The sequence below is a fragment of the Tiliqua scincoides genome, chromosome 8 (assembly GCF_035046505.1).
Source record: "Tiliqua scincoides isolate rTilSci1 chromosome 8, rTilSci1.hap2, whole genome shotgun sequence".
NCBI classification, from domain to species: domain Eukaryota; kingdom Metazoa; phylum Chordata; class Lepidosauria; order Squamata; family Scincidae; genus Tiliqua; species Tiliqua scincoides.
Genome location: NC_089828.1, coordinates 19053443 through 19074456, shown reverse-complemented (window position 1 = coordinate 19074456; position 21014 = coordinate 19053443). Strand labels below are relative to the sequence as shown.

The 21014-nt window shown below is 48.8% G+C and overlaps 2 protein-coding genes and 1 pseudogene across 2 annotated transcripts in view; 1 reads left to right on the top strand and 2 right to left on the bottom strand.

Annotated features, from left to right (window-relative positions):
- The first annotated feature begins 1115 nt into the window (after nt 1-1115).
- On the top strand, nt 1116-17765 carry LOC136658872 (synaptotagmin-4-like). The gene is made up of 5 exons (XM_066635802.1): nt 1116-1502; nt 12122-13005; nt 13864-14032; nt 15847-16013; nt 16522-17765. Exons 1-5 carry the CDS (start codon nt 1427-1429, stop codon nt 16681-16683), a joined length of 1458 nt encoding a protein of 485 aa, XP_066491899.1. The 5' UTR covers nt 1116-1426; the 3' UTR covers nt 16684-17765.
- On the bottom strand, nt 13173-13292 carry LOC136659491 (5S ribosomal RNA; annotated as a pseudogene).
- Nucleotides 17409-21014, bottom strand: part of LOC136658669 (early endosome antigen 1-like) — a 24602-nt gene continuing 20996 nt past the window's right edge. Inside the window, exons 13-14 of the mRNA XM_066635467.1 lie at nt 19340-19557; nt 17409-17519 (exon numbers count right to left, since the gene is read on the bottom strand). Of these exons, the coding sequence (XP_066491564.1) occupies nt 17409-17519; nt 19340-19557 (329 nt within the window). The remainder of the gene's footprint in view (nt 17520-19339; nt 19558-21014) is intronic.

Below are 21014 nucleotides of genomic sequence, written 5' to 3'. Positions count from 1 at the left end.
GAATGAGCTCAGGGAGAGCAAGTTCTGCCAGTTGGAAGCCCAAAGTGCTGGGCTGAGCACTGATTGGAGGGGTGCCTGTGCAATCGTCACTCCATCTCCCCAGAGAGATTTTTCAACCAGCAACTGGATGTTATTTTTTCTCTGTCCCCAAAGCAAACAAGTGCTGAATGATGGTTTGAATGAGGAATTAGACAAATGGCATTTGAAAAAAGTGAACAAAAAGACTACCCCCTTACTAATGGGGAGTGTGAGAGGAGTTGCTCCTCCTTGTGTCAATCTAGATCGGCTATTCTCAACCAGTGTGCTGTGGCACATTGGCGTGCCGCAAATGGTCCACAGGTGTGCCGCAGGCGTTTGGGGGGGGGAGGTCATTTATTAGTAGGGCCATAGGAGGATGCGATTCCCCCCAGCAGCTGTATGCTGTGCCTTGTCAGGCACATAATCGGTGCCCTTCTGGGCCCAAGAATGAATTAAACAGATCAAAAGTGCAGAATCTTGTCCTCCAAGATCTCCCCGGCAGCGGTAGTCATTGATGTGCAATGCAATGTGGTGTACAGGTTAGAGTGTTGGACTAGAAAGACCTGAGTTCAAATCCCCAGCTGTGAAGCTTGGGCCAGTCACCAGTGCCAGCACCAGATAGCTGGCGACCCTCAAGCAGAGCCTTGCGCTGATCCTTCCTCCAAGTTTAATGGGAGTAGCTGGCAGGTTCTCCCACCCTCACTATCAGCAGCTGGGGAGGAAACTGGGGGGGGGGGCAGCTAGTACTGGAGAATTCAGGGTTGGGCCTCTTGATGTTCAGTGGCTGAGCCCTGATGCCATCCTGGCCAGCCATAATGTCTCCACCTAATCTACCCCATAAAGTTACTGTGCGAATAGAAAGGGCAGGGGGAGAATCACGTACACAGTCCTAAGTCCTTCTTGGAGGAAGGCCAGAATAAGAATGTCATCGGTAATACCCCACTGGACGCTCCTGGATTCCCTAGCCCTGAATGGGCCTCTTGTTTCTTTTGCCGACTGGCTCCCCTCCCATCACACCTCCGTTGAAGAGCCTGTTCCCTGGCAGCAAAGCACTCGAGGGGGGGAAAGAGTTTTGACTTGGGCTGCTGGTTTGGCATCTCTCCGTCTACCCTTTGTTGAAGGAACCTGTACTTCCTCGGGATCAGAGGGGAGTAAACAGCAGCATTTTTCCACCTGTTTGCTCAGCTCTGCAAGCCTGGAGAGGTTTGCTGGCCTCTCTTTATCAGGCTGGCAAAGGCTGCCCATCACCCAGTTCTCTCCGTCTCTCTTCCAGAAGCACACACACGCACCTGCAGTGGTCTACAGTCCCAGCCGGAGCTGAGTGGCCAAAGAAGCCTTCTTTTTTTCCTCCTTGCTGCTTCGCAGCTGCATTTGGACCACTTGCTTTGGTGCTTCTCGGACTGCCCTCATGTCGGCTCTGCCAAGGTCGCTTCAGGATTCACCTGCCCTCACAGCTTACCTCCGAAACAAGCTTGGGGAAACAGGTAAGTTTGAATAAAGATGAGGGAGGCAACAGCAGCCTTGTCTGGGGACACCAGATGGAGAATAACATCAGTGACCTTTTGGGGGGCCCAAGGAAAAATATCAGGGAGGTGAGCAAGGCAGCAGACTAAGGGGAGGTCAGAAATGTTGAATTAAGGTGTAGAGGGAGAAGAAGATGCAAATGAAGAAATGGCTCTTACATACATTCCAAAGGTCAGTTCTCATCTTCTGGTCCCTGCTACTTTAAGTAAGGCTGTGTCTCTATTTTGATCTTTTGAGGGGTGCTTGTTTCAAGTTGCATGTGAGTTGCTGATGCTTTGTCATTCTTCAGAGTTCAGTCCATCTCTTAAAGTTAAGGATACCATCCTAGGCATACTTTCTGGGGTGGGGGGAGTAAGCCCCAGTTAACCCATTTTTGCATGGCCCACAGGTGTACACATTTGGTCCCTGTTGCATATATGCAACATTGGGCATAAATGGCTTAAGGGGGGGTGGCATTTTCCATGGCAAAGTGCCATGCAAGGAGAGGGCAGCATGACAGCACTTGGCAGCCCATTTCATCAGATGTTTGACATGTGATCCTCACTCAATTTAATATTAATATTAAATATTAATGCATATTAAAATTGCATCTGTATGTATACTCTACACACCTTAGCAGTGGTTCTCAAACTTTTTAGTATTGGGACCACTGTTTAGAATGACAATCTGTCAGGACCCACCCAAAGTGATGTCATTAACCTGGAAGTGGCGTCATGGTCAAAAGTGACATCATCAAGCAGGAAAATTTTTAACAATCCTAGGCTACAATCCTATCCACACTTACCCAGGAGTAAGCCCCATTGGCTATCGCTGTTAAAAGCATATACATCTGTAACTTTTCCCCAAATGCAGTCACATCTCTTGTTACCATCACGACTAATAAATCAAAAATAAAATATTGAAAGAATGGGGACCCACCTGAAATTGGCTTGTGACCCTCCTAGCAGGTGCTGACCCACAGTTTGAGAAACACTTATATACAGTATGTAGTAGTTGGCAACCTTCAGTCTCGAAAGACTATGGTATCACGCTCTGAATGGTGGTTCTGGAACAGCATCTAGTGTGGCTGAAAAGGCCGATTCGGGAGTGACAATCCCTTCCACACTGGGAGCAAGTGCAGTCTGTCCCTGGTCTGTCTGCCTGGCTATGGGCCTGAACGCTATACAGTATATGTAATTTTTTATATAGCATATTCTACACCCATGGCTTTTTATGCAATGGGGAGAGAGCAGATCCTTTTCCTGAAGGCTCACACAAGTAAGCAGTGAGGCCAAAAGGCTATCAAATGAAACTTAGTTTCAGGAGTGGGTGAGGACTGTGCTACAGGCTTTGCTGAACAAGGTGGGTCTTGAAGGGCCTGGTTAAGAGGTGAATACAGTTTCCCCACTGTGCCTCTTTTGTTTGCTAGCTCAGGGCAGAGGGCTCCGCTGCAGCCAGAACAGCAAGGAGCTTTGTTTGAAGCAAGGGAGTTATGGGGAGGGGAAGATGCAGAGAGGTGCTGAGTTTTGCTCTGGAATCCAGGCAACGGTTGCTCTTGCATACCAGGCATCTTGGCAGAAGGAGAAAGTGGAGGGCAGAGAGACACTTGAGCCTTTCTGGAGCAGCAGCAGGGCAAGATTTACCAAAAACAGTCAGAATCTGCAACTAGAAATTCAGGGCTACTGTCTCCTGGATTTTGTGTGACCCCAGTAACGAACCACTTTGATCTCAAAAAGGGTCAGGATGCTCTGATACTCAACAAACAGGATGCTGTTATAATGCTGTCCTTATTTTGTTTCTCAAGACAGCTGCTGCTAGATGAAAAGTGTCATGCCAGGCAGATTTAGCTGCATCTCAGGCCATTCTTTAGTGGTTAACTCAATGCAGGAACCAAATTAGTTCTTAGCCCTGTTCAGATGTTATGTGTGGACAGGGTCCACCCTTATAGATTTTCAGGAGTGACTGGCAAGCTCCATCCCCCACTGACATGCTCCGAAACTCCACTACAACACAGCATTTATCTACACAGACCAACCCTGCACCCAAGGAGAGGTCCTCCCTGTTTTTCAGAATGCTGACTGCTTCACACAGTCACCAACCCTCCAAGATTGACCTAGAGTCTCCAGGAGTCTGCATCAATCAAGTGATTCCTGAAAACAACTCCAAGTGACTCTTTTGAACAGAGCCACTCTGAATTTCCAAATCTTATCATGTTGGAAAAGAGACTCCAGGAATAGCTCCAGTCAGAGTTCGCAACTCTTGCACTCAGTGGTCTGGATCATGTACCACATTTGTCTATGCAAACAGGCCCTGTAGCCATGGTGGGCAGAGTTTGGGTCTTATGAGTGTGTTGCTGCCAGGGGGTGGGGCTCATGGATGCAACCACATACTTTCTGTCTCCAAGGTTTCATAATGTTTACACAGCTCTCTTGTGCGCACCAGATGTGGTGGTGGCCACTACCATAGATAGCTGGAGATGGAAACTAGATCAATAGATGAGGGTGAGGTCTACAAGCTGCTATTGGTAGGATAGCTAGATGGAACCACAGAGGCAGTCTGCCACTAAATACTACTTGCTGAGCTGCAACAGCAAGGGAGGGCCGGTGCTTTCATGCCCTGCTCAGGGGCTTCCTGAATTGGCCAATGCGGGAAGCAGGATATTGTATTAGATCAGGGGTGTCCAAAGTTTTTGGCAGGAGGGCCACATCATTTCTCTGACTCTGTGTGGGCGGCCGGGAGAAAAAAAAGAATGAATTTACTTTTAAAATTTGAATAAATTTACATAAGTTTACATAAATGATTATATTAAAGATGAACTTATATGATTGAATGAAGGTCTTGCAATAGCTCAAGGCCTATAAAAGGCCTTGCACAAAGCAAGTCTGGCCTTTCCTTTGCTGCCGCTACTGCATCACAATGTGAAACAGCAAGCAGTGGAGGGAGCCCTCATCCCACAGCTCACACCAGAGGCCAAACAGCCGCCCTCACGCTGAGAACAGTTTCATCAGGCCAGTATGGGCTCCAACAAATCTCCAGAGGGCCAGAGGCTCATTGGAGGCTGGGGGCTCCTTGAGGGCCGCATTGAGAGGCCTCGAGGGCCGCAAGTGGCCCCAGGGCCAGGGTTTGGGCACCCCTGTATTAGATGGACATTTGGTCTGATCCTGCAGGGCTGCTCTTATGTTCAGAGTCCGTTACCAGAGATCACCACCACCACCTCCCTCTAAGACCAGGCTGCCTCCATGTTGACTAATTTGGTTTGCATAAATGGACAGACCAGGAGAAGTTGAAGTTTACGCTTTGAATCCCTGCAGATGAAGGCCGGAAGTCTCGGGTGGGAGCCACCTGCAAACCACCTGAGGAAACCTTCAGACAAAGGAGAGTCCCAAAGGACAAAGAAGCCTCCTTGCCAAGTAAACAAACACATTTCTGATATGGATAATTGGCTTGCTAGCGCCTGACAGTCTTGGAGTGCCTTACTGCCATGCATTCCACCACAATGTTCCTTAAGCCTTTTCTGTAGAACCTGTCCCTGTGCCTTTCTCTTTCTCCATTTTCTCCAAGTGCCCCATTGAGCCAAATGGGCAAAGGAACATGGTTGCAGGTGCTTGAGGTACCAAGGGCTTGTGTCCTGCTTCCTGTACACCCAAAGACTTCCTCCTCTTCCTTCCCACCTTAACATATCCTAAGCCCCGAGCTATCAGAATGCCCCCTTTTCAAGCCTTAAAGAACCCTTGGCTTTCAGAGCCAGTCTTTTGGATCTAGCAGTCAAATGGGGCCCTGTTGCTCTCTTGCAGCAGCAATGACCTGAGACCCTGAGCTGCCTCCCTTTGAAGGGCCTCGGTGCTAAAATCGTTGAGCCCAAGAACAGAGAACTCATGCTGTAATAATTGTGTCTTGGAGGTGAAGTCATAAGCAAGTTAGCGAGATCTCTGGCCAAGAACACCTTTAGAACTAAATCGCAGGGGCTGAGTCTCCAGCACCTCCACCGTTCCTCCTATTTCCTGGTTTCAAAAAGCAAGAGGGGGTGCAGAAAAGAGGAAGTGTAGAGAATGTCTCAGATGATGATGATAATAATAATAATAATAATACCAGTATTTATATACCACCTTTCTTGGTCAGATTTCTCCTCAAACTTTATTCAAGGTGGTTTACATAGGCAGGCTGTTCTAAATCCCCGTAGGGATTTTTACAATTGAAAGGTTCTATCTTTCAAGAACCACAACATTTCAGATGGATCTTTCTGATCTGGTATCACATTCTGGCCTCCAGTTTCCTCCCACACAAGCTGACAAGCAGCTCCTTCATCTCTCACATGGAGGGCAGCCAAGACGCTTCTTCACTCACACCAAAGAGCAGGTGGAATAACTCGGCTCGGCTTGTCAGCTGCTTCAAGGTCTCACCATTCACGGTGCCGGTGGCCTTGAACTGGCAACCTGCGGATGTTATCTTCAGGCAAATGGAGGCTCTACCCTCTAGACCAGACCTCCTGCCCCTCAGGTGCTCTTGCCACCTTTCTCTTCTCCTCCACATGTGCTCTTCTGCTCTGTCTCCCTCTTTTTCATATCCAGAGGGTGGGAAAAGGAGACATGGCATCAGTTTGCAAGCTGCCAGATTGGGAGGGGGGTGAAGAAGCATTTAAATCATTACATCCAGAACTGGGATGTCTTCGGCTGGCATTGTCTCCAGGTGAACTTAGGCAAATCTCTGTCTTTCAGCCAGTGGTGTTGCTAAGAGGGTGTGTGTGTAGAAGCTGTGGGCTGCATCAGGTGGTACACACAAGGGGTGACACCACCACAGGCCAAAAATTTTTAAATCTTGGTATTTTCAAATATTACCATCATATAGTCATTCGATGTGTAATTTCACATAGAATGCAGTGAAACAAACCGTGTTGGAGCATCTCTATTCTATCAAAAGTTGTAGCCCAAAAACCAGCAGGGCAGGGCAATGGTACATCACAACAGCCAACACCTGGGGTGTTGCCCCACCCACTTCATGGGAGGAGGTCCATCATGGGGGTGACGCGCTGGCCTCCTGAACCATGTGATGCAAACACAACACTGCTCTCAGCTCCAGATCTCCCCCTGTCGCCCTATCCATCTGGGGACAATAGACTTTGCCTGTCTTTCAAGCCTGCTCTAATGATAACTGTGAATCAGTAGCATAGCTACAGGGGGGTGGTGCAGTAAGTATTGCAGGGGCCATAATGTGCCATATAAGCGGCCCCTCCCATTTGCCATTGGACCTATTCTGGGCAGCGACGGCAACATGTGCTTCCTGGCTTACGTGGTGCATTGCAGTACCTGCAATGCTTACTGCACCGCCCCTCCCAGTAGCTATGCTACAACTGTGAACACTGCAAACCCTAGACCAGGGGTCTCCAAACCCCGGCCCGGGGGCCAGATGCGGCCTGCGGCCAGCCTCTGATCCCCTGAGAGCCTCTGGCCCAGTTGACCGAACACAACCAGAGTTGTGCTTGTGGGGTGGGGGGGGAATGGGGGTCCTTTTTAAGTGTGTGCTTTATTTCTTGGGCTGTGTTCATTCTTGGAGAACTCCTGGACATTTGAGCCCATTCATTTATTCATTCATCTAAGTTCCATCTCTAATGTGTTTATTTAAATTTTATATTTAATTTTTTTTTCCGGCTTTCGACACTGTTCCAGATATTTGATGCAGCCCGTTGGCCAAAAAGTTTAGAGACCCCTGCCCTAGACAAATGCTCAGGCCCCTGGACCTGTGAAGGTGCATGAAATGACAAAGCAACCTTCTTGAAGATTAACAGGTGAACCAAGCTGCAAATCAAGTGAATAGACCAATTCTGTGACAAATGCAGGCAAATTAAAGATCTCCAGTTGCCCATGAACTGACTTAGTGGCATGGCTACCTTTTTATGGAGAGGCGCTGGGCTTTTCCCAACCACAGAAGAGCAACTAACAGGTGGGGCTTTCTCCCCTCTTCAGATCTCCATGCTGGGAAAATCACCTGCTGCTTTACTGCCTGTGGCTGAGCTCAAACCCCTAAGAAAGCAACCCTGCTATGAACTAGCTCCATCTCCGCCTCCTCCCATTCACCCACCCTATCAGGTGATCTCAGGTCACAGATTCGGCGACCTGGTCACCACCAAACTGGCAGGTGGAAAAGAGAACAGTCGCCTGATGTTTTTATCAGAACATGTTCCCTGTTCCTCTCTTAGGCCTGGAGGAACAATCATTAACATCAAACAACGTTTATCTACATCCAGGGCATGACTGCAAATTTCCAGGTAGGACAAAAATAGATGTTGGCTGCCTTTGTCCCTGGTCAGCTGCTCTGGTGTGGCCTAAAGCTGAAGGTATGCCATGTGCCTCCACAACAGCACCAAGTACCTGGCCTGCCCTTGAGAAAGGGGCAGGACAGCAGCATGGGAGAGGCCACAGTGCAGGGCTTTGCATGCGTGACAGAGCAGAAGACAGAGAAGAACACCTGGCCAATGTTCTGAATAGAGAACATTCAGAGAGACAGCTGAAGGTTGATGGAACCAGGCCTGTCTGTCCATGGGGCCAGTTGAGGTGGTTGCCTCAGGCAGTAGATTTGGGGGGGGGGGTAATCACCCCTGTCTACCTTTCTCCACTTCTTTCATTCCCTGGATTTAAAAAGGAGGGATAGTGGCAGAGAAAGTGTGAAGGAAAAGGGAAGAGAGTGGTGAAGATTCAGACCCAGCACTCTTCTCCTCCACTCTTCTACTCTCTGGGGTTGAAAAGGAAGGCGGCATGTTCAATGCCTCCTCCAGCTCTTACCCAGCACCACACCACCATAGCCTCCACCGGTCTTTCTCCTCCTGCTCCCCGAGTTTGAAAAGGAAGGGGGGAGAATGGAGAGGAAGTGTGGAAGAGAACAGCGGGCTAGAACCTGATGGAGCAGACCATATTAGGCACCATGCCAAACCATCTTTCAATTCCAAACACATGAATCTGCCTTGGGGGTAAGTCAGATCATTGGACCACCTAGTTCAATACAGTCTATTGTGACTGGCAGGAGCTCTCCAAGGGTCTCAGCTGGGGTCTTTCTCCCCACCTGCCACTTGATCCTTTCACTGGAGATGCCAGGAATTGAACTTGGGATCCTAGTCCCCCCTACCTTCCAAATGACTGCAGAAACACAATGTCTAAAGGAGCCTAGTGTGGACACAAGCTATGTAGAATGAATGATGATGGGTGCAATGATGTTTATGGCCTCCACTGCAAGGTCAAAGATCTGAGCGGCTTTTCTCTGGTTCCTGAATGTTACAGCTCATCTTCACGGTGTCTTACCATATTACTCTCACCTGCATCTTGTCTTATGCAAGATCTGTGACTCAGAGTGCATCTTCGTGCCAGGTATTTTTACACTGCTCAGTGGAACAAGGTACCCATCCTTTTGGCTGTGGTCCTTCCAATAATAGTACGTGCTGTAAGGCAGATCAACTCTGCATGGCTGGGCCTGTCGCTGCTGATGTAGACTGACAATCCGGGGGAGGTGGGGAGGCACTTTTGATTGACTCAAGTGGACAGGAAGAAGAAGCAAATTGGGAATGGGAGGAACTCATACCTGCTCTCAGATCCTTGGATTATTAAAAGAGGTTGCGACTTGCACCTTGTATGCAGGACCCCGGGCTGGCTGAATCCACAGCTTTCCAGCAGGCATTTCCTCCCCAGAGACCTTGCATCAGGGCTGGAAGGGGGGCATCTCTTTTGCCTGCCAAGTCCAGCTAGAACTTCCCGGTGAACTCGGCTTGGTTGCAGGAACTGACTCCCTTTCTAAGTGGTAGACCTCCATCTTCCTCTGACATTTCCAAGGCACCAGGGACAAGCAAGGACTCTCCTGGGAAACCAAGTCCCCTGCTCTCAGGGTCAACTCCCAGAAGCAGAGAGAACGCCAGCTCTTTTGTTGTATGAGAGATGGCACTAAAGGAGTGCCTTTCCTCAGCGCTGACCCTCTCTCAGTCCATTTTCTTCTTCTGCAGCAAGGGGATGATTGAAGGGTTACTAGTCATCCTCTTTATGTGGCTACTAATCCAGGTCTTGCTGGACAAACATCAGCGAGGTTAGTAGCTCCATCTCATCCTTTGCTTCGTATTGTAAGACTCAGTATGGAGGAGGGGGTTCTTTGGCCCTGGGAGTGGTATTAAAAGTAGCCGGGTTGGATACTGACTGAAGTCCCACATCCATAAGAGGGTTCACCTGGCTGAGCCACCCCTTGGATCTCTGAGACCAGGTGGCAGGTGTGGTATGAACCTTGCACTCTCACTGTGTCTTGCATCCCCACCTACAAATGGGATTGCCCCCTGTGTTGTCATTGATTGATGGGGAATGTGAGAGGAGGAGGAGCAGATGATGGATTCTGCAGGGACAGCCACAGCCCCTTTGCTATCTATCCTCTGCATCACCAAAAAAGGAAGGTGTGGCATTTTGCATGGCAAGCATCTGCTGGGGGGCGGAGCTTAGCATACAGCCTCAGGTGACTCTGTGACTGCCAGTTGACTTGGGAGCCATGCAAAGATCTGATACAGTATTTTTAAAGGGGTATTGGACTAGCCAGCAGCCATACACTCTCTACTGCTCTGTGTCAGCAATGCAGCCATTCTGATAAGAGGAGTTTTTTTCCCCATGGGCTTTATCTCACTTGAGGTGAGGCTGCATTTATTTTAGCCGCCAAACAAACTTGTCAGCCTGATGTAATCATTCCAGACCTTGTTCCAGCTAGGTATGGAAAGAATGGCACTCAAGGTAGGGTGATGCTCTCCATGGAGCTCTCTGTCAACGTTGTTCTCTGTTGTGTTGAGTTTGCATGGCTGGAGCCACTTCACTGCATGACTTCCTTTGGCCATGGGAGGATAACGCTTTAGTGACTTGACCCGTCAACAGAAAGCCCACCTAGGTGAACTAAAGTTCTCTGAACTGGAGGTAGCAAACTTTGCATGGATCAAGACACTACGTGAATGGCTGCTCCATGTTGTGCACATTTTCTGCATGGAACATAAGCAGGGTTCTGCAAGAATACAGTAAGAACCCATCCAGTCCAACCAAAGCTGGTCTGTCCATGAGACGTGATTATCTCAGGAAACAGACTGGGGGGAGGGAGGTCTCACATCAGCTTCTGTCCATGTATCTTCATTAGTCCTCCTCCTGTTCCTGAGAACAGAATGGAAGATGAAGTATGGACGAGAGGAGAGTGGTGGACTAGAGTGTCTCTGATGCTGGATAAACCAAGAGTCTCACTCAGTAGAAGGTAGCTTCATACTAGTGAATAGTTGTACCAACATTAGTTTCCATTCCTGTGCGGTGAGGGGAGTCTATTTATCAATTTCATCTCATTTTTAACTCTCTTTTTTAAAATAGCACTGTAAAAATAATGGGTAGAAATCAGAAAACAATGGATAGAAATTCCCTCCTTGTGGAACAGAAAGTGACAGAGCAGAAATGGGGCAATTCACGGAAAGTTTTCAAGGGGCAATTACGAACTAACGTCCTCTCCCTCCATTGCGAATATCACTGAAAACAACAAAATGACCTTGAAGCTGCAAGCAATATTATTATTATTATTATTATTATTATTATTATTAGCAGTATTTATATACTGCTTTTCAACTAAAAGTTCACAAAGCGGTTTACAGAGAAAAATCAAATAACTAAATGGCTCCCTGTCCCAAAAGGGCTTAAAATCTAAAAAGATGCAAAAGAATACCAGCAGACAGCCACTAGAACAGACAATACCGTTTTATTTGAAGTTGCCAGGGACTTTTGCGGAATAGTACTTACTCATGAGTAAATGCTATGAAAAGATCTTGGTCACAAGGAAGAGCATTGCTAATTAATGGAGCACTGCATTCAATGTTTTAATTTCACTTGCAAGTAATTGCACTCTCTAATGTGGAAGCAGGTCATGTGATTGTACATATAGTGAACATTGATGTGGTCCACTTGCCAGCATATCCTGTCTGCAGGGAAAATGACAGCTGTAAGCGGGATCCGTTTCAATGCCTCAGTGCAGACGGCACATGAAATGGTGATGGTTGCTGTTTTTGTTGCATTGAAAGGGGAATTAGACAAATTCACAAATGCATAAATGGCTACTAGTCATGATGGCTATATAGAAGCTCCAGGTTCAGAGGCCGTATGCCTCAGAATATCTGTTGCAGGTCAGCAACCGTGAGAATGGGGTATGCCTTTCTCCCCTGCTGGTGGGTTCCCAGAGGCTGTTGAACGCTGGACTTGATGGACAAGTCCAACAGGGTTCTTAGGCAGAATTAGATGAATTGATGACCTATCCATAGTTCCTCTTAACCTAGATGGCTATGGATAGAGCCTCCATATTCAGATGCAGTCTACCTCTGAATATCAGATAAAGGGGCAGGGGAGCAAACAGCAGGGAAGAGCTATTGCCTTCTTTGTGCTCTACATGTGGACTCCAGCGTGCATATGTTTGGCCACTGTTGGAAATGGGATACTGGACAAGATGGAGCTTAAGCTGGATCTAGCAGGGCTTCTGTTATGTTTTTAATTGTCTGAATTCAACAGGGCTCTAGGAACAATAACTTGGTAGAGCCTGAACAGGAACCTAAGCTCTCTCCTCCTCTCTTTAGTGCATCTGCAGGTATTCCTGGGCGTGGGACTAGCCCTCCTTTGCTTCTGTCTTCTCCTTGGCTGTGCGATATGCTGGCATCGCCGAAAGCAGCGGCATTGCCACAGTGGCAAAGGGCAGGCATCCGATCAGGTGGTGGTGGATCTTGCCCCCATTTTGCCTTCCCGGATGACAGCTGTGCCCATCCAGCAGCAATACATAGAGATCGAAGGAGAGGTTCTGGATACTCCACCCCTTGAGGTTGCTGATTCGCCACTGAGCCCCAAGAGCCTTCTTCGGGGCAGAGCCTCCCTACCCAGCATTCAACTGTCTCAGAAGCCGAGTCTACCCATCAAGCCCACTGCAGGCCTGGAGCGCCGAAGTACCATCTCTGAGGGCAGCATGTGCAGCGATGCCAACAGCCTCCTCTCCAGTTCCATAATGGGTGCCAGTATCCCACAATCGTACACCATGCCAGGGGCACTGTCCAGTTGTGGAACTAAGCCTCGACCTCACCTCCACTTCACTCTGTTCTACTCACAGCCTGGAGCCACCCTGACTGTGACTGTGATTGGCATCTCCCACCTGCCCAAGGGCTTGCGGGCCAGCCGAAATTCCTACGTCAAAGTCTACCTGCTTCCCAAGTTTGCTGAGCCCCAGCGCACCACCTTACGCAGGAAGAGCCTCCACCCTGAGTTTCATGAGCAGTTCCATTTTGGCCCCTATTGCCTGGACGAGCTGCAGGGCCTGACACTGCGCTTCGCGGTCTATGCCAAGGGGTTCCGCCACCTGAAGGATTCCTTCATCGGCGAGGTGATGTTTCCGTGCTCCCAAGCGTCCTGGAGCCAAGATGGAACCTTCACCTGCTCCCAAGAGCTCTCGACCACCAAAAGCAAGCTCAAAAAGGTAAGGGATAGGAACAGAGAAAGCTCTCTTGCAGCTTGAACACACCTGTTCACAGGTGACACAAAAATAGGCAGGAAGGTTGCAATGTGGTTGTAAATCCATCTATAAAGGGTGGATTCTTTAAGTTGATTGGTTGGCAACCTTCAGTCTCAAAAGACTATGGTATAAGCCTACAGCACCCGGTATTCCTAGGCGGTCTCCCATCCAAGTACTAACCAGGCCTGACCCTGCTTAGCTTCTGAGATCAGATGAGATCAGGCATGTGCAGGGTAACAGTTGCAATAAGCACATTTAAAACTATATTTCTGTCTTTCACATAGCAGTGGCTTAGCTAAGGCACCTGGGGGCACCCCCCCTACATTTGTTAAATAAAATTTAACACAGTCAGGGCGTTTCACATCTTCCCTATGTTTGGGAAGTCGTCTGAAGCTCAGGGAGGCCACATGCAGCTTCCCTGTACCTCAGAAGTTCTCCTAGAGGCCTTGGAAAATCACTTCTGGTTTTCACGACAACTGGAAGTGCCTTTCTAAGGCCTCCAGGAGGCTTTCCGAGGTACGGGGAGGCCGCTCCTAGCTTTCCCATGCCTCGACCACCTCCCGGATGCTGGGAGTGTTAAACTCTGGAGAACCGCTAGTGAAGTAGCACCCCCCATGTGACCTGGAGACCTGGGACTTGGGGCCCTCTACTCCTCGGCCCTCCCTTAGCTACACTACTACATACACATGCTTAAAATGGGGGAGAGAAGAAGCTCAAAAGCACCTTAAGGCCATGTGGGAAATCAGTGGAAATATCACACTGGAAAGGTTTAACTGTCTCCCTCCCCTTCCCCTCCATTCTTTTCCTCCCCTGCCATTTCAGTGTCTCAGTTCCCAAGACATGAATGATTATGGCTCATCGCTCTCCCAGCCCAAGTCCATGGGGCAGCTCTTCCTCTTGCTCCAGTATCAGGCTCTGGCCAATCGCATCAAAGTCCTGGTTCGTAAGGCAGAGAACCTGGGACGGCTCACCCGCATACCAGGGACACCAGGTAGGACGTACAGAGGGGCACTGTGCTGTACGTAGGTCAAGGTATCACACCTACAGGATCCTGCATTTCCACCTGGGATCTCGGGCAGCATTTGTTCCTGGGAATTTCAGGTTTCAGGCTCTTATGACTGGGAAACTGGTAGGCCTCAAAAAGTAAAAATATCTGTAAACTGCTTAAGGAGTTGGAATTGTATGCTTTGAATAGTTCCTTACCCCCCAGGTATGCTTCCCTTCCCATTCGTCCTTGCAACCTACTATTCAGAGGCATAACTAAGGTGGAGCCTAAGGGGCAACTGTCCCAGGTGCTATACCAAGGAGGGGGCACTTGCCTGCCCCTCAGACTCTGCCCTTGTTTCGGAGGAGGTGCTGGCAGCTTCACAACCCCTGTTCCTTCTCCTGCAAAGGGGGTTGTCGGGCTTTGTGTGGGGGCAGGGCGGTTGTCGTCCGTGGAGCTTTGTTCCCTGCCTCCCAGGCCTTCCCAGCAAGGGAGAGGAGGCCTAACGAAGGGTGGAGGGGAGTGCCTCTGGAACCTCAACTGGGTGACCAGAGGGGGAGGGGGTTACAGCACCCTTCTCCTCCTCTCTGTCTCTTGAGGGTGGTGTTCACCAGTGGAGCAGCAGGAACTGCTCCACACCTTGCCCTCCTCACCCTCATTATCACAGGCTTCCCTTATGAAGCCCTCCACCCTTCCTCCCTCACCCTTCTCCCACTTCCTTTGTGAGAGCCTTAAAGGGGCCTGGGGCTCTGGTCCCTGTCTCCCTTCTTTCCCTTGGGTTTGGTGGAACAGCCAGCGGGGTGGGCGTGCCCAGGGTCCTGGCAGCCTCTCCTCCTCCTCCTGAGGCTTTTGTTGCCAGTCTGGGGACCCTCCCCCAGCCTCTCCAGGTAAGTCGGGGCAGGAGGGAAGCAGCTGACCCCGACAGGGAGCTTCCACAGGAAAAGGAACGGGGGTGTGAAGCCTCAGTAGTGAGCACTCTCTCCTCCGAGGAGAACCCAGAAGTGATCACGACCTCATGTGATGTCACTGCCCTGGGTGCCGGGGCAATGTGTTATGTCTTTGCTGATATTTGCAAAGGCCAAGAGGTCTAGCCTTTGAAACATAAGCAAAATGATCTTGATGTGAACATTGTAGCGGAAAGCAACTAGGTAGCCCAACAGATTATCAGCGAGCGAAGAGCCAAGCCGGTCCCCCTCTACCTCAAGCATGCTTACTCCTGCCCAAATATTCATAGCTGACTATGGAGGACAGCTCTGGTTCATGTGCTGACACCTCTGTGGGGACGAAGCCTGTTATGGGCAAGGCAGTCTGTATCTTTCTGTCCATTTCAGCTGTGAAAGGGCTGGCTGGCACTACAGTGTACTAGTTTAAAAGTTCTACCAAGGCTGCCCAAAGAACTCATTGTCCCTGAGGTGGGGTACCAAATGCCACCTCCATTACCCATTAGTGGAGCAGTCACTGCCTACCCCTGCCACTTCTCCTCTGGCAACCTGAGTTTGAAAAGTAGAAGAAGAAGCATAGAGGACAGTGGTGGGCTAGAGTGTCTCCTCCCTTTCCTTCTTGAATTCAAAGAGGAGGAGTAATGGCTCTGATGTTCAGGCCTGACATTCTCCTCTACACTTCCTCTTTCGCTCTAGTCCCCTTTCCCATTTCATATCCAGGAAGGAAGCGGAAGAGAAGCAGTGGAGGCAGCTGACATGTAAGGGTAGGGAGACATTTGGCATAGCACTTCTGGCACTGGGAGGCTTTGGTCCAACCCTGCACAGTTGCTACCTATTGCCACATCTCCAAGGAGAACGATCTGTTTTGCCTCTTCCTAGATCACTACGTTCTGATCCACTTGCACCACAATGGAAAGGTCATTGACACAAAGGAGACCAAGTCCATCACGGGCTACAATCCTGTGTGGAACACCCCTTTCCTTTTCAGTATTCCAGCTGGAGACATCCAGGAGCAGCACCTGTCCCTGGAGTTCACAGTCATGCAAGTACGGGAACGAGCATTTGCTTGTGTGTGTGTGAGTTTAGGTGAGAAGTCTGTTTATATCTGGCATGAATGCATGCAGCTATGGGTCCTTCCTCCAAGGTAACAATGTTGCCATTGGCTGACCTTCTAAAGAATGGTGACCATAAGGGCGAAGACAGGTGTGCATGTCTTGAGAGTGAGCCCACTGTGGATCTGCACGCACACCTTTTGGGACATATAAACTCTCAAACTGAATTGAGTGTAGAACTTGGAAGACAGTCTAGCCCACCACCCCACTCCATTCATCCATACTTTCTCTTCTGTTCCATTCCCCTTTCTTATCAAATCCAGTGTGTTGAGAAGATGTAGTGGAGGTAAGCAGGTGACCAAAGGTGGATGTCTTCTGCCAGACGGCCACCTGGGGTGACCACCTCAGTCAGTCACATGGACAAGCCAATTCTATGTGAGACATGAAGGTCATACAATCATGGTTTTTCAACCGTGCTTTCCTACTGCTTCCCCCAACCCAGGCTCGCCTCTACACCCGCAGCTGTGCCGTGGGCCGCGTGTTGATTGGTCCTGACGCTCCAGAGATGGGACAGGTCCACTGGAAAGAGATGTGCCGCAGAGGGAACGTCGAGACAGCCCGCTGGCATTCAGTTCAACCAGAAGGTGTTCAATATTGTCCTTGATGTCCACCTCTAATGACTCCTACTGGAGGGTCAGTGACTCATGACAAGTGACAACTGTAGTGTAGTTGGTGGCTCACATTAGCTGCCTTGGAGGGCAAGGAACTCTGCAGTCTACCCAACAGTAGCCATGCCAGAAAATGGCTCTTCCTGTCCCTGGAAGCCAGTGATGGCATCAACATTTGGTACAGTGACTTTGGGAACTGTGCCCAGTTTGAGAACTGGGAACTCCAAGCCAGTTCTGAATGCTCTCAAGCAAGGAACATTGATGGCATGTCTAAGCAGGATTAGTGGGAACTTCTCAAAGCTCTGGGTTAAAGGAGGAGACTGCTGCATAAACAGGTTACCAGGCTGAAGGCATCCAAAATCCTAAAATGCTTAACATGATGCACAAGACTGCCAACACTGGAAAAACCAGGGCAAGATCAGGTAGCAGTAGATGGGCAGTGCTGTCAAATGGCACCTAAATGGCTAACATTTGCCACTGGTCTGCCTAAGGAAACAAAAAGCTAGAGAAATGGGATCACTTCTGGCAAACCGGCAAACCTACAGAAGTTCTTAGGGAGACAGCAAAAGCAAGCGGAGTGAGGCTTGTGTTTCAGGGCTAGATTGCTTTCTCCAGGTGCCATCAAACACTCTGTCCTCAGAGCCGGGAGGCAGCCACTACAGCAGCTCCTGGAAAATGGCATCTTCTGCAGAACCTTGTAATGACTAGCACAAAAACTGTGTCAGCACAACGGGACTTGGACCGCTCTCAGAATCAAGCCTGGGGGACTGAAATAAGTGGAAGCTGCCTGGTCTGCTGCTGCAATGAGGAAGCCTCCTGCAGCATTCTGTTGCTGAAAATGGTGAAGGGAGGGGAGGGAGGGGAGAATCTGAGTACAAACTTTAATTGCAGTAGAGCAGAAGGCCCTCTGAAACGAGTGTTGCCAGAACTAAGGCTGCTTGGAAGATTTATTGCACTGAGGATAGGAAGCGGTTGAAGCCTCGGGGTTTGCATCTGGAACCAGAAATGTATTGTATATCCATTTTGTATTGTATTGTATTGTAAAGCAATTGTATATCCATATATACACACATACATGTTACCATCAATGGCCTTCATTGCATTCTTTTTCCAGATTTTATTTATTTCATAGTTGTCCCCATAAAAGGAGTGCCTCGACCCGATCATAATCCTTGGATAGATTCATGTATTGTATTAGGAAGAAAATGCCCATACTGCTTTTCAACAATGAAAATAGCTCTCAAAGAGATTTACACAACCAAAAATGAATGAACGACGGTTCCCTGTCCCCAAGGGGCTCAGAATCTAACAAGACTCTCAAGGGAAAGCAAAACACCAGCACACAGCCCCTGGGAGGGGATACTAACTGGGGTAAAAAGAGATAGTTGTGCTCGTATATGAGAGAAAGAGAGAGATGCCCAGTTAGCAGGGCATTTTAGGGTACCTGCCTGTTTTCCTGAGTGCCTGGAAATAAATTCTTGAATGAAAAATCAAAAGCGAGGGAGGAGGTTTCACTCCTTGGCTCTTTACACCTGCTTCCTCCCTTCCCCCTCCAAGTGCGCTCTCAGATGGGGTGTTTCATCTCTGAGAGCCACACTTTGTTCACTCCTTTACGGAGTGGTTCGTGTCATCAGTCCACGGTCCATATTTTCCTTATGATTAAATTGTCGCTTTTATTAACGAGGAAAATCTGTGCATTAGCAAGAAACAAAGGTAGAGCAGCCCCAGGAGTAGGACTAGTCCATCTTTGTGTGTGTGTGTGTGTGTGTGTGGAGGGGGGAGAGGTATATGCCCAGATTCAAGCAAAACAGGAAAGTGCAAAGAATCAGTTTAATGGGTCCCCAAAACTCTCTCGACTGTACCATGGAAGAAAAAGTGCCATTCAGCATATGAGCAGCAGGTGAAAAGCAACAACTGGCTACTAGGAAACCTTATGGAACAGCAATTTTCAACCCTTTTCATCTCATGGCACACTGACAAGGCGCTACAATGGTTAAAGCACACCATCAGTTTTTTGACTGTTGACAAGGCACATTGTGTTGCTGGCAGGGGGCTCATATTCTTCAATGGCCCTACTGATCTTTCTCACACTCCTTGGCACACCTACGAATCATCCATGACACACCAATGTGCTGCAGCACAGTGGGCGAAAGTTGCTATTCTGGAAGAATCCCAAGAATGGCGCTGGTAGTAAGAAGGATTTGGTGGCGTGGATGGGAGAAACATCACATAGCAAATAGCTAAAAGACAAATAGTTCTCCCCCTCCTTTGTAGACCCTTGACTATTTGAAGGAAAGGCACTTTAGGGTGCTTGTGTCTTTCTCAGTCCTCCAGAGGTTCTGGACTGCCTTTGAACTTAAAGGGGGACCAAGGCCTTTGGGGCCCAAAAGGCCTTGGGGATAAAAGAGCAGAGCCACCAGGACTAATTAAGGCTCCTACAGTATCAGTGTGGCCCTGGGTGTCTTGCAGAGGGGTATCAAATGATAGTTTGATGGACGGCACAGCAGTTTCTGCTTTTGATGGGAGAAGCAAGGTAGGGAAGGGGGCTTCCTGTCCAGCTGACCCGGATGGTGGCAGACATACTGCTCTGTTGTCAGAAGAGATGACACTCTGCTTGTCTTCCACAGTGGGGTGATAGTCATGTGATTGTACTTGCATGGCCATATGCAGGTCCTCTTGACTGTGGGAGAAGAATGCTGTGTCATCGCTTTGGGGGGAAAGTGCTGAGCTGTCACTCCACTGGGCACTTTGCAAATCCTGCCCCAAGCTGGTAGCAGGTTTAGGATCCAGGGGCTCCATGTTGCTCTTTTCTTGCCATTGCTTAGGCAATTTGCGGATCTCCTGGATCTGCTGCTGGAACCTCATTTTTGCTGTTGGATAAAAGGACACAAAAAAGAGATGCAATGAAGTGAATGGCTACTAAATAATTAGCAGCCTTTGAATCACTGGGAGGGTGGGTTGTAAACTGTCTTGAAACTCCTGCTTACACTTCCCAGATCTCCACTGTAGCCAGAGAAGAAGAATCAAACCAGAGCCAATGAGAGAGGGTCCAGGGGTTACATCGTACCTGAGCCAGGGGTTAAAAAGGGGACCTGGAAGCCAAAGGAGGGGAGCCAGAAATTTCTTAGAATCTCAGAAAATGTTTGCATATATTGTTTGAAGACTAGCATTGACATTGTGTGTAAACTTTCATAGTTTTATATATCATAATTCATAGCAATTATGATCCAATGATTGAAAGAAATTATGATCCAGTGGAGAAGGGAAGGGGCTCAAAAGAAACTTGGTACCCACTGATAAAATTCCTCTCAGAGGTCCTGAATCAGACTTATTTAATTAAAGAAACAGGGCAGCCTTTGAAATGCAAAGTAAAACTACCTGACTTGCAGCTTCTGAAATTACTTTCCAAAGGAAGAATTCTTGCTAACCACCTCTTCCTCCTCCTCCTATTGCTCAGCCAGCCAAATACGTAGCTCTGATGGAGCTGAAATGTCCTATGCTGACACCAGTTTTTCTACTTGCCTGTTTGCATGTACAAAGCACTCTCTGCCTTTAGCGGAGTAACATTTTCTGCCCACATTCGTGCGTATTGGCTCGTAGCTTCAGTTATCCTTCTTTTATGGAACAGGACAATGCCAGAATGCACAACAGCCCAGCTGTCTGGGCTCAAAGCAGAGGGCCTATCTGCTTGTCTGACCATTTTTGGTGGTGGGGTCCAAAGAGAAGCAACTGAGATAAAGTTCCTTTCCCAGATCATGCAAATGCTTTCAAGGGGATTGTGACGGGCTCCTCCGAAGAGTGGAGAGTAACAGCACCCTCCTATACATGGGTTAGAAGCAAGTCCCACTATGTTCTGTGAGGTTTACTTCTAGGTAAGTGTGCATACGAACAGAACTGGTCTGCCTGCTGATAGAATGTGAATTCCACCCAACGGGCTGGCATTTCCACTGGTAAGCACAGAGAGGTTTCCAGCACAATTGCTGGTAGTTGCACACATTCACCAGTGGCAGTGACTCCATCCACTTAAGCTGGTACATCAGGGGTAGGAGGTGGACATCAGTTACAATGGCTCCTCCAATATATTCCACTTTGTTCTGGCCCTGACATGCCCTTTGCTTCTAAAGAGCTGGCACAGGTCTGAGTAGACCCACAGGGGCCCATGTGGGAATGGAGTCAAGTAAATAAAAGGAATGTATACTCTCTGTCTCTGGCCTTCCGCAGGATGCAGCAGAGGCTGTGCTGGTGCGGCTGCACCCTGTAGGTAACATGCAGTTCAGATTGGGCCCTAAACCTCAAAGCCAACAGGGGTACCAAGAATAGCTTGTCC

Excerpts from the sequence above, each read along its gene's own strand:
- LOC136658872 (XM_066635802.1), top strand. The coding sequence starts at position 1,427 with ATGTCGGCTCTGCCAAGGTCGCTTCAGGATTCACCTGCCCTCACAGCT. Across the intron at positions 13,006-13,863 it reads CCAAAAGCAAGCTCAAAAAG|TGTCTCAGTTCCCAAGACAT; the intron begins GTAAGGGATAGG and ends CTGCCATTTCAG. Across the intron at positions 16,014-16,521 it reads TGGAGTTCACAGTCATGCAA|GCTCGCCTCTACACCCGCAG; the intron begins GTACGGGAACGA and ends CCCCCAACCCAG.